We start from the raw sequence: 12,788 nt of genomic DNA, 5'->3' as shown, positions 1-12,788 counted from the left end.
AATTAAATGCAAAAGCAGGTAATGAATGTCCAATTGCATTTTATTGCATCAGACATTAAAAAGATGTGCAAAAATGTGAAACACAGACATTTTTCTCCCTATTATGGAAAATATTTTTCATAAACATTTAACATGTCATGGATTTTTTACATGTAATGTAAATGTAATGGTAATTTTAAAATAAATACTTAAAAAATTTGTTAGATTGAATTTCTAATAGAGTAAATATCAGTACATATAACCCACATAGACAAAAAGTTCTTTTGGAGTCCTCAATAATTTTTTAAAAGTACAAGCAGTAAAGAATTTTTTCCCCCTATGGCCACATAAGTTTAAAGGGTTTAGAAGTCATAGGATCAGCTAGCTATTCAGTTCCGAAGGCAGTCAGTAGGCCATTTGTAAATGAAAGGGCATAACTATGTTTCAGTAAAACTACTTCCAGAAACTGGCAGCTGGCCTGCAGTTGTAGTTTGCTAGCTGCTGGTGTAAAGTGTTCCTGATAACAAAAGAGTTTGAGAACTTGAGTTATGAGTAAAAAGTTGGTGTTGTAGTTGGGAGGGAATAGGGGAGAAAATAGACAATTCATAGTCAGAATTTCAAATGGTGGCAGATATTGTGAAGATAATTAGGAAGGTCATTGGCCTTTAGATAAAGTGATCAGGAAAGGTACCTTAAGGAGCTGACTTTAATTAACTGCTTACTTGTTCAGGATTTAACTAGGTATCATCTCTCTTCTTTTTTGATCTTCCCTGCCTACATTAGAGATCCCTCTTGCATTGGGAGGGAAAGCAAAAGATAGTTTAGTTACATTTTTATTTTTATTTTGAAGGTCATTAAACTTAAATTCAGAAAAGATTAATTTTTCAAGTTGAATTATAAAATATCCAAAGCATATTTGCTTAAAAGTATTGAGGAAGGGGCCCCTGGGTGGCTCAGTTGGTTAAGTGTCTGACTGTTGATCTCAGCTCAGGTCTTGTTCTCAGGGTTTTAAGGTCAAGCCCTGTGTTGGGGGAGATAGATAGATAGATAGATAGATAGATAGATAGATAGAGGAAATTAAACAGCCTAGGTTAGAACATTGACCTAAGTTACATGACATCTAGCAAGTTTTCTGTATCATTTTTCTTTTTCTTTTTTTTTTTTTTTTTAAGATTTTATTTATTTGACAGAGATAGAGACAGCCAGCGAGAGAGGGAACACAAGCAGGGGGAGTGGGAGAGGAAGAAGCAGGCTCATAGCGGAAGAGCCTGATGTGGGGCTCGAACCCATAATGCCGGGATCACGCCCTGAGCCGAAGGCAGACGCTTAACCGCTGTGCCACCCAGGCGCCCCATCTGTATCATTTTTCTTTTCTGAAAATGAGAGTTGGTTAAGATTTTCATCCAAGTTTAAAATATCTGGTATGTTTGCTTTGCCTAGGTTGCCATTTGCCCCCCCCCCCCCCCCCCCCCCCCCGGTCCCTTCTAAGTCTGCCCTGATCAGATAAGCTCCAACTTCCATTATTTACTAGTTCTATGATCTGGAACATTTATTTTGCAAACTTAGTTTCTTACCTGTGAGGTAGGGGATAGATGCCTAACCTGGAAGCTCACTGAAATGGTGAAATGAAATTACAGTGTATGTAAACCTTTGAGGACAATACCTGGTACATACTAGGTGTTTAATAAATGTTTGGAGCAGCTGTTTTAATGATAATGGAGGAAGGTCTCTTTTTTTACTACTCTTTTTTACTACTTAGCTTGCTGACCCTGCGACCCTTTGAGACTATAGCAGCAAGAACAAAAGCAAAAACAAACAGGCAAGTTCAGTGAGAGGCATGACAATTAGATATGAAAACTCACGTAGAGGGGTTAAGGAAGTACAAGAGCGGTGTCATCCAAATTTATGTAGCCACTCCAGCTTCAGGGAAACAGCCATTCCTGCCACCAAAATCTCGATTCCCTTGTTGGAGATTGAGGGTATTTACATAATTAAAAAATGCTTTACTATATCAAGACATAAGGTAATTTTAGCAAAACCAAATTCATGAATTAGAACTTGATTTCTTTTGGAATGCAATGCAAAACAAAGATTGAAATTAAGAGAAAAAAATGTGTTACCGGAAGGTAGATCCAGCAGGGTCAGTATCAGAATTATGTGCAGAAAAGAAACAGTAGATGGGAAAGATCAAAGAATAATTAGAAGAGAAGTCCACAAAGGTGAAAGACGAATCATTGGATTGAAAAGACTCACCTACTGTTTTGTTCAGTAAGTGCTGATGGTATATACTTAGATGTTTGGGTGGAAAAAAAAGTTTTTTTTTTAAGATTTTATTTTTAAGTAATCTTTACACCCGAGGCAGGGCCTGAACTCACAATCCTGAGATCAAGAGTTGCATGTTCCACGAATTGCCAGCCAGATGCCCTGGTGAAAATTTCTTTTAGAGACAAAGAGTCCGACAAGGCAGGGGGAAAATGTTACCTGCAAAGGAATAAGAATAAAAATAGCATTAGATTTTCATTTCCATCATTACATGTCAAAAGATCATGAGCAGAATTTATATAGTTCTCAGGGAAAGGGGTGTGACCAGAATTGAAAACTTGTGCAGTTTCTGTGAGAGCTTCAGACTGCCAAGATTGAGACTCTTATGTCCTTTCTTGAAAACTTTCCTGAGGTATGGTGGCTGTGCCAAAAAATGAATCATAATTAAGGATTCAAGGGGAAAAAATGGGTATTTATCTTATTTTTTTAAAAAGTTTTTATTGTAATTCCAGTCTAGTTAACATACGGTGTGATATTAGTTGCAGGTGTACAATATAGTGATTCAGCAGTTCCATACATCACCCGGTGCTCATCACGACAAGTGCCCTCCTAATCCCAAGGATGGCTAGAATTGTGAGAAATGAAACCAGAATGGTTGCAGTTAGGTTTAAATAATTGTTTTGACACAGTTTTGAAGTTTCATATAATCTTTATCTTGGCAGGTGAGAAAGGGGAAGTTTTACTATTAGCGTGTTAAAAATGGGCTTGCCTTGTTTTGGGAGATGTTAGTACGTTTTTTCTTGATGTTAATAAATTGTAGATTTGATGTGAAATAAAAATATCATGTAATAGCTAGTAAAATAGAATTGGGATATAGAACCATGCTGTCCAACAAAACTTAATGCAGTGATGAAGACATGGTTGTGCTGTTTTGCATTCCCACCAGCAAAGTATGAGAGTTCCAGTGCTCTATGTGCTTCTCAGTACTTGGTATTGCCTGTTAAGTTAGCCATTCTAGCTAGTTTTAGAGTTCTGATCCAGAAGTTTGGAGAACATATTAATGTTAATGGCAAATTATTTCTCCTTTCGTTCAAGAAAGGCAGTTGAGACTTTTTGGGACTTAAGGTGATGACTTACACATACATATTTGTATCCTCAATATCCTACCAATAAGACCCAACTAATTCATAAAAAACACTCTGCCGTGGCTTGGTGCTGATACCATCTTCTTTTTATCCCCCCCCCCCCCCACCAAAAGAGGATGACTATGCAGAGGCTTTGCTGAGAAAATGGAAACTCTCAGACTGAAACTTTCTTAACCTCCAACTTCCTGAGCTAGATATCTTCTGTCTTCTCTGTTCTTACCATGGAGAAAGTATCTCTTCTAAAAACGTCTAGTCACTCTGTCTTCAATTTTGAATCCCCCATCACCAAGAATTTTATTTGATCACATTGCTCCATTTCTTGGGATTACTACCCTCTTTTCTGGACTTTATCAGCATTCACTATATTCTGGTCTCTCCCATTTAAAAAAGAATAAAAGGAACCAAGCGGACAACTTCTCTGGTCCTTTCAGCCACTAACTTGCCTCTCCTCTCCACAGCCATGCTTTTGTTAACACAGCATCCTATTCAGTCTCCTTTGGTCTGATTTACACACCAGCCATATGTCCAAGGTTGCTTTTGCAGAGATCACCAGTAACTTCTCTAATGCCAACCCATGATCGTGTTAGGCATGATCATACTTTTTTTTTTTTTTAAAGATTTTACCATGAGTGGGCACACAAGCAGGGGGAGCAGCAGAGGGAGAGAGAGAAGTAGGCTCTCTGCTGAGCAGGGAGCCCGATCAGGGCTCAGTCCCAGCAGCTCAGGATCATGACCTGAGCCGAAGGCAGCTGCTTAACCGACTGAGCCATCTGGGAGCCCCAGGCATGATCATACTTAACCTCTCAGCAGACTCACATGGTTGACTGTGCCATTATTTTTCCTACTTGTTACCATAGATTTTTTTGTTATTTATGTAATTATTTGCACCTTTTACAAGATCACCGTTTCCAAATTACTTATTTTGATCCATTGCTTGATTTTTAATCAAGCAAGAAGGGTTCGTGGGTGCTATATATTTCATGAATTCTTGCATGTTCAAGCATGTCTGCTTGTTGCCTTTTAATTTTTTTCTGATTACAGAAAGAGTACAAGTTCCCTGTAAGTATATAATAAAGCATAATTCTTATATTTATACATGTGAGTGTTTATGGATCTTCTTAAGTCTGTACCTTCCCTTGAATTCTGAGATACCGCCCTCCAGCTTTTCTCTCACTTTTGCTTTCCTTCTCGGTTGTTCACGTTTTTGCTGCTCTTGTGAGTCGCAACCAGCAGTTGGCCACATCTAGGGTTAAAAATGCAGAATCTCAGGCCCAGCTTCAGAATACCTCTGATTCTCAAACAGAACCTGCATTATTTTAATACGATCCCTCGATGATTAGTAGTCACCATCAAGTTTGAGAACTGTTGCAGTCCAGGGCCACTGCCTCTCATCAGTGAACTCTTCAATCTTTAAATGTTGGGATTTCTCTTTTTTAAGGCACGCTCTTCTTCCCCGCGGCTCCAGAGAGCATGTGTAATGCCTCCTCATCTGTCCTCTGAACTCTGGTACATATCGGCTGCTTTTCTGTGGAGACCTCTCACAGGCATCTCGTTCCCACTTTGCATTGCATCTGCTACCATGCTTCAGTATCTAGCATAGTGCCTCGTGGGTTCTGATTCAGTAAATGCTGTTTCTTTCCTGGGGTGGAAGTCTCTAAATAGAGTGATTTCTGCATTAAAAAGGCGTGTGTACATTTCTTTACACATTTGAATTGGGGTTTGCACTTTCCTCTTCATTTACTGGGCTATCACCTTTGTTCAGACTTCTGTTTTTACAGCAGATCATTTTACCAGATTATTGTCTCGGGCTTTCCCCATTTCAGATCACCAGTCTTACTAGATGCATAAGTAACTCTTCTAGAGCAGCGGAGTTTTCAAAATTATCTTCAGGAAAATAGAGCTTTTAGGAAAATACATACAATTTAAATTCTTCATATTACTTTGCTATGGTTTTGGAAACTAAAAATGGTTGTTTAATTTTTTTTTTCTTAGCATTATTGTTTTATAATGAAGTTTTTTTTTTAACTTTTGGTATTTTAAGCTGTTAAATTTTTAAGGAGACTTGCATTAAATTTCATTTTGTCAGCGTGTGAGAAGTAAATATTAAAATAGAAATGATTTTTTAATGTAACAAACATTTTCTGCATAATACCCTTCACAGTGTCAAATGTAGAAAGTACCTCTTTTGCAAAAGAGTTAACGAAAAGGATGAAGGCCCTTAAATGTTTTGAATGAAGGAGTTTTATTTAACCCATTGATTCCTAATAGAACAAATTCATAATCTGAACCTGTACTTTATTTTACAGTGAATATTGTATCAGTCCTAGGAATGATCTTTGGAGAAGTAAAAGAGCGCTGGTGATATTTGCATCCTGTCTTTTTTGCAAATTTCACTTCTTATTTTGACAGTTGTTTTCACAACTCTCAATCAGACTAATCTTGATAAAGCAGTTTATTTATTGTCCCCTTTGAAGAAAAAAATTGCTAAAAATGACACATCTATATCATGCCCGAGCCTGTAGCTCCTGTGTATGTTGTTTGTAACTTGCTTTACAGTACACTGTGATCCTTTTTGCACGTGACTACATTTCTCCATTTTAAACCTTTATTTTGTAAGTATTAGCTTCCTGTTGCTGCTGTAACATTTTCACAGGCTCAGTGGCAAGCATTAAGGATGCAGACATCTTTGAGGGGCGCATTATTTGCCTGCCATAGTAACATTTTGTAAAGTTCAAAAAATTGTTGTTGTATATTACTAGGCATGAGGTATGATTAATCAGAGAAATTGTTCATCAGTCCTTTATAAAAAGAAACTAAGGTTCCCACATGAAATCAAGAATAAAATTTAAGTCCATCCACTTTTACTGTATGTCACTATGACAAAGCAATGATTAAAGGCTCTGAAATTACTGGGAGCATTAAAGGCTGATTAGAAAATGTTTTGATGTAGATTAAAGTCTATTTAAACTTAATACCAAACTGGGCTCAGATGTAGGCTTTAGAAAGTATAGGTAATAGGTCAGTCTCCCTAAATTTTGGATTTTTGTTAACTTTCTATTCTATGGGCTTGTCTTAGTATAATGTAATTTTTGTGAGATTTTAAGCTCTTGTAAAACCAGTGTAAATATTCTACCTAGCTAAGAAATTTATTAAGGTTTATTGTGCTAAAAATTAGTTATGGCAGTTGATCTTTGGCAGACATGTTTGATCACCTTTACAAACTCAAAGTATCTTTTGGAACCCACATGTTCTAGGTCTTTCACTAGTAGATGACCTCAAGCAAGGCAAGAAAGTTCTGGAGGCGTCAGGCGAATACATATTTTGGAGTATGTACCATCTGTGGTATAAATAAATTACCCATCTCCCTTAATCCAGGCAAAAGCTATGTGAGGCTGGAAATAATGTCCCAGTTTTATGGCTGAACAGGTGGTGAAGACAGGGTTTGAATCCAGCTTTGGGTAGGTGACTCCGGAATGCCTCCACTTTTATTGTCCTGACTCACTTGTTGAGAGGTTTGTCTGTAGGTTAATGGTTTTCAGATGGTGTTATAAGGCTCTGTAACAGATCCTTTGGAAGTTTGGGAAAAATGATTTTTGTGTTTTCTCAGAATCATTCCTTCCCTTTGACTTGTTTTATACATTTGGGTTCAGTTTAAACTTTGGAAAGAGTTTCCCTGCCTAAAACATTTGACGTCTCCTGCCCTAGAAACCTGAGACCTCTCTAGAATGTATATGTATTAGAAAATAAAAATGTAGGTAATAATAATTTATATTTGTCAGTGAACACTTTATCTAATTTCTATATTTATATTCCTAATGATGTTTTGTGTAGCCTAATATTAACATGAGGTTGAAGTGTTTGAACACACTATTAGTAGGGTTGCGAAGTGATTAGAATTAAAATTTGATGTGGAAAGTGGGTAATCTACAACTTACTGCCCTGGCTTCACTCCCACTACCAGCTCCTGCTGTGTTTAAAGGCTGCCCTATAAGCGTGATGTAATGACAGGTTAAACCGCCGAGTGTACTACTGACGCAGTGCAAATCTGAGGCCCAGCACTTTATTGGGGCACGGGTAATGCTTCCTTAAAAACAAAACAAGCTTCTCTGTTTAATGAGGCCATTTAAGATGGTTTTCCCAGAGTGGGTAGAGAATATAATCTGTTTGAAGGAGTTTAATATGGTTATGTGTGTTTACTACTCTCACTGCAGTCTTTTTGAAGGAAGAGGAGTTTCAGGTATGGTGCCAGCAGGGGTAGAAGAGGAGAGTGAGTTAGAATTGAGGAAATATGGTAGTTGACGCCCGGTAAATAGTGGATGAAGTAGAGAGTGCATTTACCCTATGTTCGCACGGTTAACCAGGAGAAGAGCACTATATATGTCCCATATGCTCTGTGTAGGCCTTAGGTTGAAATCATACAAAATTGCCAGTATCTGTTTTGTTCTATAGGAAGGCATGTTTCGACCTAAATGTAAGCTTGTGGAAATGCTGAGGTCACAGTGTCCCTGGGGATCGAGGGTAGGGTTGGATTGCGCCGCGCGCGCGCGGTGCCTTGGAGCCGTCCTGGGCTGGGAGGGCGGAGCTTGCGGGCGTGCCCACAGCGTGAGCCCCTCCCCTGCGGGCCCCGCCCAGCCAGCCCCTCCCCTGCGGGTCCCGCCCAGCCAGCCCCGCCCCACGCTAGCTGCGGCTGGGCGCCGCGAGCCTGGGGCCGGCTGGCACTGCGGGCTGGAGCAGGCTTTCCCAGCAGCGGCCAGGCCCCAGCCCTGGGCTCCGCGTGGCTCTCCCGGCTGGCCGGACCCTGTAGTAGCTCCAGAGCTGGCTCCGAGGGCGCGCTTACTCCAGCCTCTTCGCACGCCACAGCCCTGTCCTTTACCCAAGCTGGCTAGCTAACGAATGTGGGAAAGACAAACTTCCAAGACAGACGGTTTAGGGCCCAGCGGAGGACAGCTCAGTGATGGCGCCCATTTTTGGAAACGCAGGCGAATTGGAGCTCGCAGGGAGGAGCGGTCGAGTCCTGTTGGGACGGGAGAGGCTTCATTTCTCTGCTGCTGCGGTAGCCGGTGTTTCGGAGGAGTGAATGGAATGTTACAGAGCGGGGCACTTACCTTCGCCTCTTGAAAACTTGAACTCGGACATGCTTAGGAACAGAAGGTGTCCAGGAGGGGCCTCTGTTAAAAATCGTATTTGCTCCTGGGGGAAAGGCTATGAGCTATCTGACTTCTCATGACCGGGAAGTCTCCCTTACCTTTTCTCTACTCCTGGAGGGGCGTCTTGCTCACATGTTTACCAGCAGCTGGGACAAGGAAGAGAAAAGGTATTGACATTAAGAGACTGGGTTGCTTAAACTGTGAAACGGGAAAGTTGTGAGCCCGTGGAATCTGGATCAGGGAGTGGCTGCAGTGTAATTGAGCCGAAATTTGCAGTGCTGTTTTCTTTTGATCTGCTGTACTTTTCTGTTTAAATCAAGCTTCAGGTTACGTCATCACTCCTGCGGGGTTGTCTAAAGACACTCGAGTCGTTGGTTCCTACTGCAGGGCTGCTGTGCAGTTGGGGTTCTTTTTGAAGACGGAGCTGGGTTCCACTTTCGGAGCTTTGGGAGGTTTTAGCAGCTGCTGCCCTGTAATACCTCGGTTCACAAGAAATACCGGCCTCATTTCACTTGTTCTCAGTCTTTAGATAGGGATTTAAATTGTGCTTTTCTACAGTGTTTGGGAAAGTAATAAAGATATATTATAACATAAGCCTGAATGATTGATGATCAGTGTACAGCCCTTTGCTAGGTTAGGAAATGAAATGATAGTGTTTTTCTTGCTTATATTTTCCTAGTTCTATTATGTTGAATACGAACTGAGTTTACTGCCCCTTGATGTGATTAGCTTCTTTTGGTTTAGTGATTTGAAAAGGCTTTGGTGGTTTAGACTGTTTTGTGCTCAGGAAACCACTTTCCAATTCTAATATTGCTCACATAAGTGAACAGTATAAAATGGAACATGAAACAGGTATACAGCGTATATATGGGGCATTTTGGTAATAATGCTAATAAGCCCATTGTTTCCAAGTGATGGAAAATGAGTGGATCATCATATGCACAAGGAATCTGACACCTGGGTTAATACAGTATTTCAGATGATGAGAATCGGTTCCTGTTGTCCCTAAGTCCATGTGATAAACCACAGTATGGTGGAATTCTGTACTTTTGTAAACTCTTGAATTGTAGAGTATTAACTTTAGTTGACAGTGAAATTGATCTTTTTTTTTTTTTTTGGTACCTTCAATCCTCACTTGAGGTGTTATCTAGAACTTGATTACTTGAGTAATCTAGAACGCAGATTGCATTTATATGGTCACATTGGTAGCCAGTTTCAAAGTCACATTCTTCGCAACAGAATATTATAATTGAGAAAGCATTAAATGTGAGGCATTAAATTTTAGTTTCGTTAGAAATATGGCTTATATAATAGTTATTGAGAATACATTCCTAGGACATTAGTAGACTGATGATCTTTTGTTACCCCCGAGACAAATATGGCCTGTCATATCCTAGCAAAGGTAGTTCCCTGGGAAAGGTGTTTGCTTTATCTTTCATTTAGCCTGACCAGTTAGTTACATTGTTGTCATTTCTTCCAGGTGACATTTATCTCTTAAATAATATTTATTACTGTGCTGATGAATGCTTCAGCAGCACCGGTGAACCCTAGGGTATAAGGAATTCTTAACCTGTTCACTATACTGTGCCCAGTGTTGTGTGTGTGTCTCTGGTGCTTTATCTTTATTCTTTATTTACCTTCTTTTCTGGCTCTTCTTTCCCTTTGCAAATTACATCTGATTTGAATTGTGGAATGGAAGTAGAATGGAAAGATGTACTTTCTCTAAGTACCAGACTAAGAACTTTTGAAGATGGCCCTCCATTTCTTTTCTCTTCCTCCCACTTTTGAGGTGGGGGGTACTGATTAGTAGGAAATAAGATTATTACATAGCTGATGTTAACATTCTAGGGAAAGGCTTACTAGATGAAGATGGATGATGGGATGGCAGCAGACCCTTCCCCTGGTGACCCCCTCCATTCCCTGAATGTACGTCTAAAGCAGACTGCTGTTCACCATTACGTGGAGTTAATCGAAGCTCGTGTCCTGGTGATCCTGTGATCGCTTGTGACCCCCTGGAACTGTTGGGAGCTGACCCGGAACGGGAAGGAAAGAGACTGAGCAGGGGAATTGAACGCAGAGAGGGAGGGGAGGTTCAGCGAAAACGGGTTTGATTGCACGTAAGCTACTTACAGGCTTTCCTGCGTTGTTGATGGTCCGGTTTCTGTTTCAGCATATTTATACCTTGTCGTCCAGTTCATCCGGGGGATTTTTAATATTTTTTTAAGAAAGGGAATTCTACATGTGTTCTGGAACATTTTGATAAAAGAGATTTTGTCTGGTATACAACTCCTTATAATCAAAAGGCGTGATTTGTGTAATTTATGGTTTTGTAAATCCTTTATTCTTTTGCTCACAGTACAGTTTGCATGAAACTGAAGTATTTCTGGCATGTAAGCGTTACTTATAAAACAAGTGATAGTTGTAATTCTTTTTCTCCTGCCTCCTTTTATTTTTATTTATGTTCTTGTTACAGAAATGAGCCGCCAGACTGCAACAGCTTTACCTACTGGAACCTCGAAGTGTACGCCGTCCCAGAGAGTGCCTGCCCTGACCGGCACTACTGCGTCCAACAATGACCTGGCGAGTCTTTTTGAGTGTCCGGTCTGCTTTGACTATGTGTTACCACCCATTCTTCAGTGTCAGAGTGGCCACCTTGTTTGTAGCAACTGTCGCCCAAAGCTCACATGTTGTCCGACCTGCCGGGGCCCTCTGGGATCCATTCGCAACTTGGCTATGGAGAAAGTGGCCAATTCCGTACTTTTCCCTTGTAAATATGCCTCTTCTGGATGTGAAATAACTTTGCCACACACAGAAAAAGCAGACCACGAAGAGCTCTGTGAGTTTAGGCCTTACTCGTGTCCGTGCCCTGGTGCTTCCTGTAAATGGCAAGGCTCTCTGGATGCTGTGATGCCCCATCTGATGCATCAGCACAAGTCCATTACGACCCTGCAGGGAGAGGATATCGTTTTCCTGGCTACAGACATTAATCTCCCTGGTGCCGTGGACTGGGTGATGATGCAGTCCTGTTTTGGCTTTCACTTCATGTTAGTCTTGGAGAAACAGGAAAAGTACGATGGTCACCAGCAGTTCTTTGCAATTGTCCAGCTGATAGGAACACGCAAGCAAGCTGAAAATTTTGCTTATCGACTTGAGCTAAATGGTCATAGGCGGCGATTGACTTGGGAAGCGACTCCACGCTCCATTCACGAGGGAATCGCCACAGCCATTATGAATAGTGACTGCCTAGTCTTCGACACCAGCATTGCACAGCTTTTTGCAGAAAATGGCAATTTAGGCATCAATGTAACTATTTCCATGTGTTGAAATGGCAATCAAACATTTTCTGGCCAGTGTTTAAAACCATTGCATTCAATTTCACAGAGAATAAGGCACCCATCTGCCTCTCAACCTGAAACTTTTGGTAGGTGGAAGCTAGACACATGAAGATAAATAAAAGGAAAGGCTGTTAAATACAGGAACCAGTTGCATGTAGTAACACTAATATATTTAAAAATAAGTCAACAGTAAACCACTGAAAAAATATATATATACACCCAAGATGGGCATCTTTTGTATTAAGAAAGGAAGCATTGTAAAATAATTCTGAATTTGTGTTGTAGATTGAGTGTACTGTTGAAAAATACTGGGTTTTTGTTTTGTGTGTGTGCCCGCGAGTTGTGTGTGTGTGCGTGTGTGTGTGCGTGCGCGCGTGCGGTTTTTTTTTTTTTTTTTCCCTTTAACCGACAAGCCATGTTGAGTGGTCTTGGACCACTGCTTTCCCCCTTTGTGAGTCAATACATAGTGCTGCTGTGTGTGTATATTTTTTTTGTGTGTGTATTTGCTAATTTTTATTAATTCTAGTTTTTCATTAAATAAATTTGACTTTCTTTTCTGTAATTCAGGTTTTTCCTCACTTTTTTTTGTACCTTTTTAAAGTTAGTGTCTTTTTGATATGCATAATTGTTGATGGTAAAGTTTATACATATGTGTTCAGTACGTATTTTCTTTTCCCCCATTAATCAGCTCATTAGAAGTATTTTACATTCAACTCTTTTGAGAAGATACGAGTTCCAGAAAGGAAGGGTAACAGCAGAATTATCAGAAGCTATTTAAAGCAGCTGTAAGATGGTCTCTGTCTGTCTGTCTGTCTCTTTTTCTCCAGCTGGGTCATACCTTTGAACTTATTCTTTGAAAGGTTAGGGAATACTGATTTTTTTTTTTAATACTGGGAAAAAAAAATCAGGCTTTTTTTTTT

The 12,788-nt window shown here is 40.1% G+C and overlaps 1 protein-coding gene across 3 annotated transcripts in view; it reads left to right on the top strand.

Moving 5' to 3' along the window:
- Positions 1-12,788, top strand: part of SIAH1 (siah E3 ubiquitin protein ligase 1) — a 29,559-nt gene extending 16,771 nt beyond the window's left edge. For 2 of the 3 annotated variants that reach the window (XM_045806731.2, XM_045806732.2), the window contains exon 2: positions 11,007-12,788. In XM_045806731.2, the coding sequence (XP_045662687.1) occupies positions 11,009-11,857 (849 nt within the window). In that variant the 5' untranslated portion in view covers positions 11,007-11,008 and the 3' untranslated portion in view covers positions 11,858-12,788. Of the gene's footprint in view, positions 1-8,071; positions 8,701-11,006 lie in introns of those variants that run through there. The other variant, XM_045806730.2, reaches the window with a different exon arrangement.

The sequence above is a fragment of the Ursus americanus genome, chromosome 21 (assembly GCF_024610735.1).
Source record: "Ursus americanus isolate L20-20 chromosome 21, mUrsAme1.1.p, whole genome shotgun sequence".
In the NCBI taxonomy this organism is placed as follows: domain Eukaryota; kingdom Metazoa; phylum Chordata; class Mammalia; order Carnivora; family Ursidae; genus Ursus; species Ursus americanus.
Note: the sequence above shows the minus strand (reverse complement) of the source record. Positions and strands in the feature narration are given on the sequence as shown.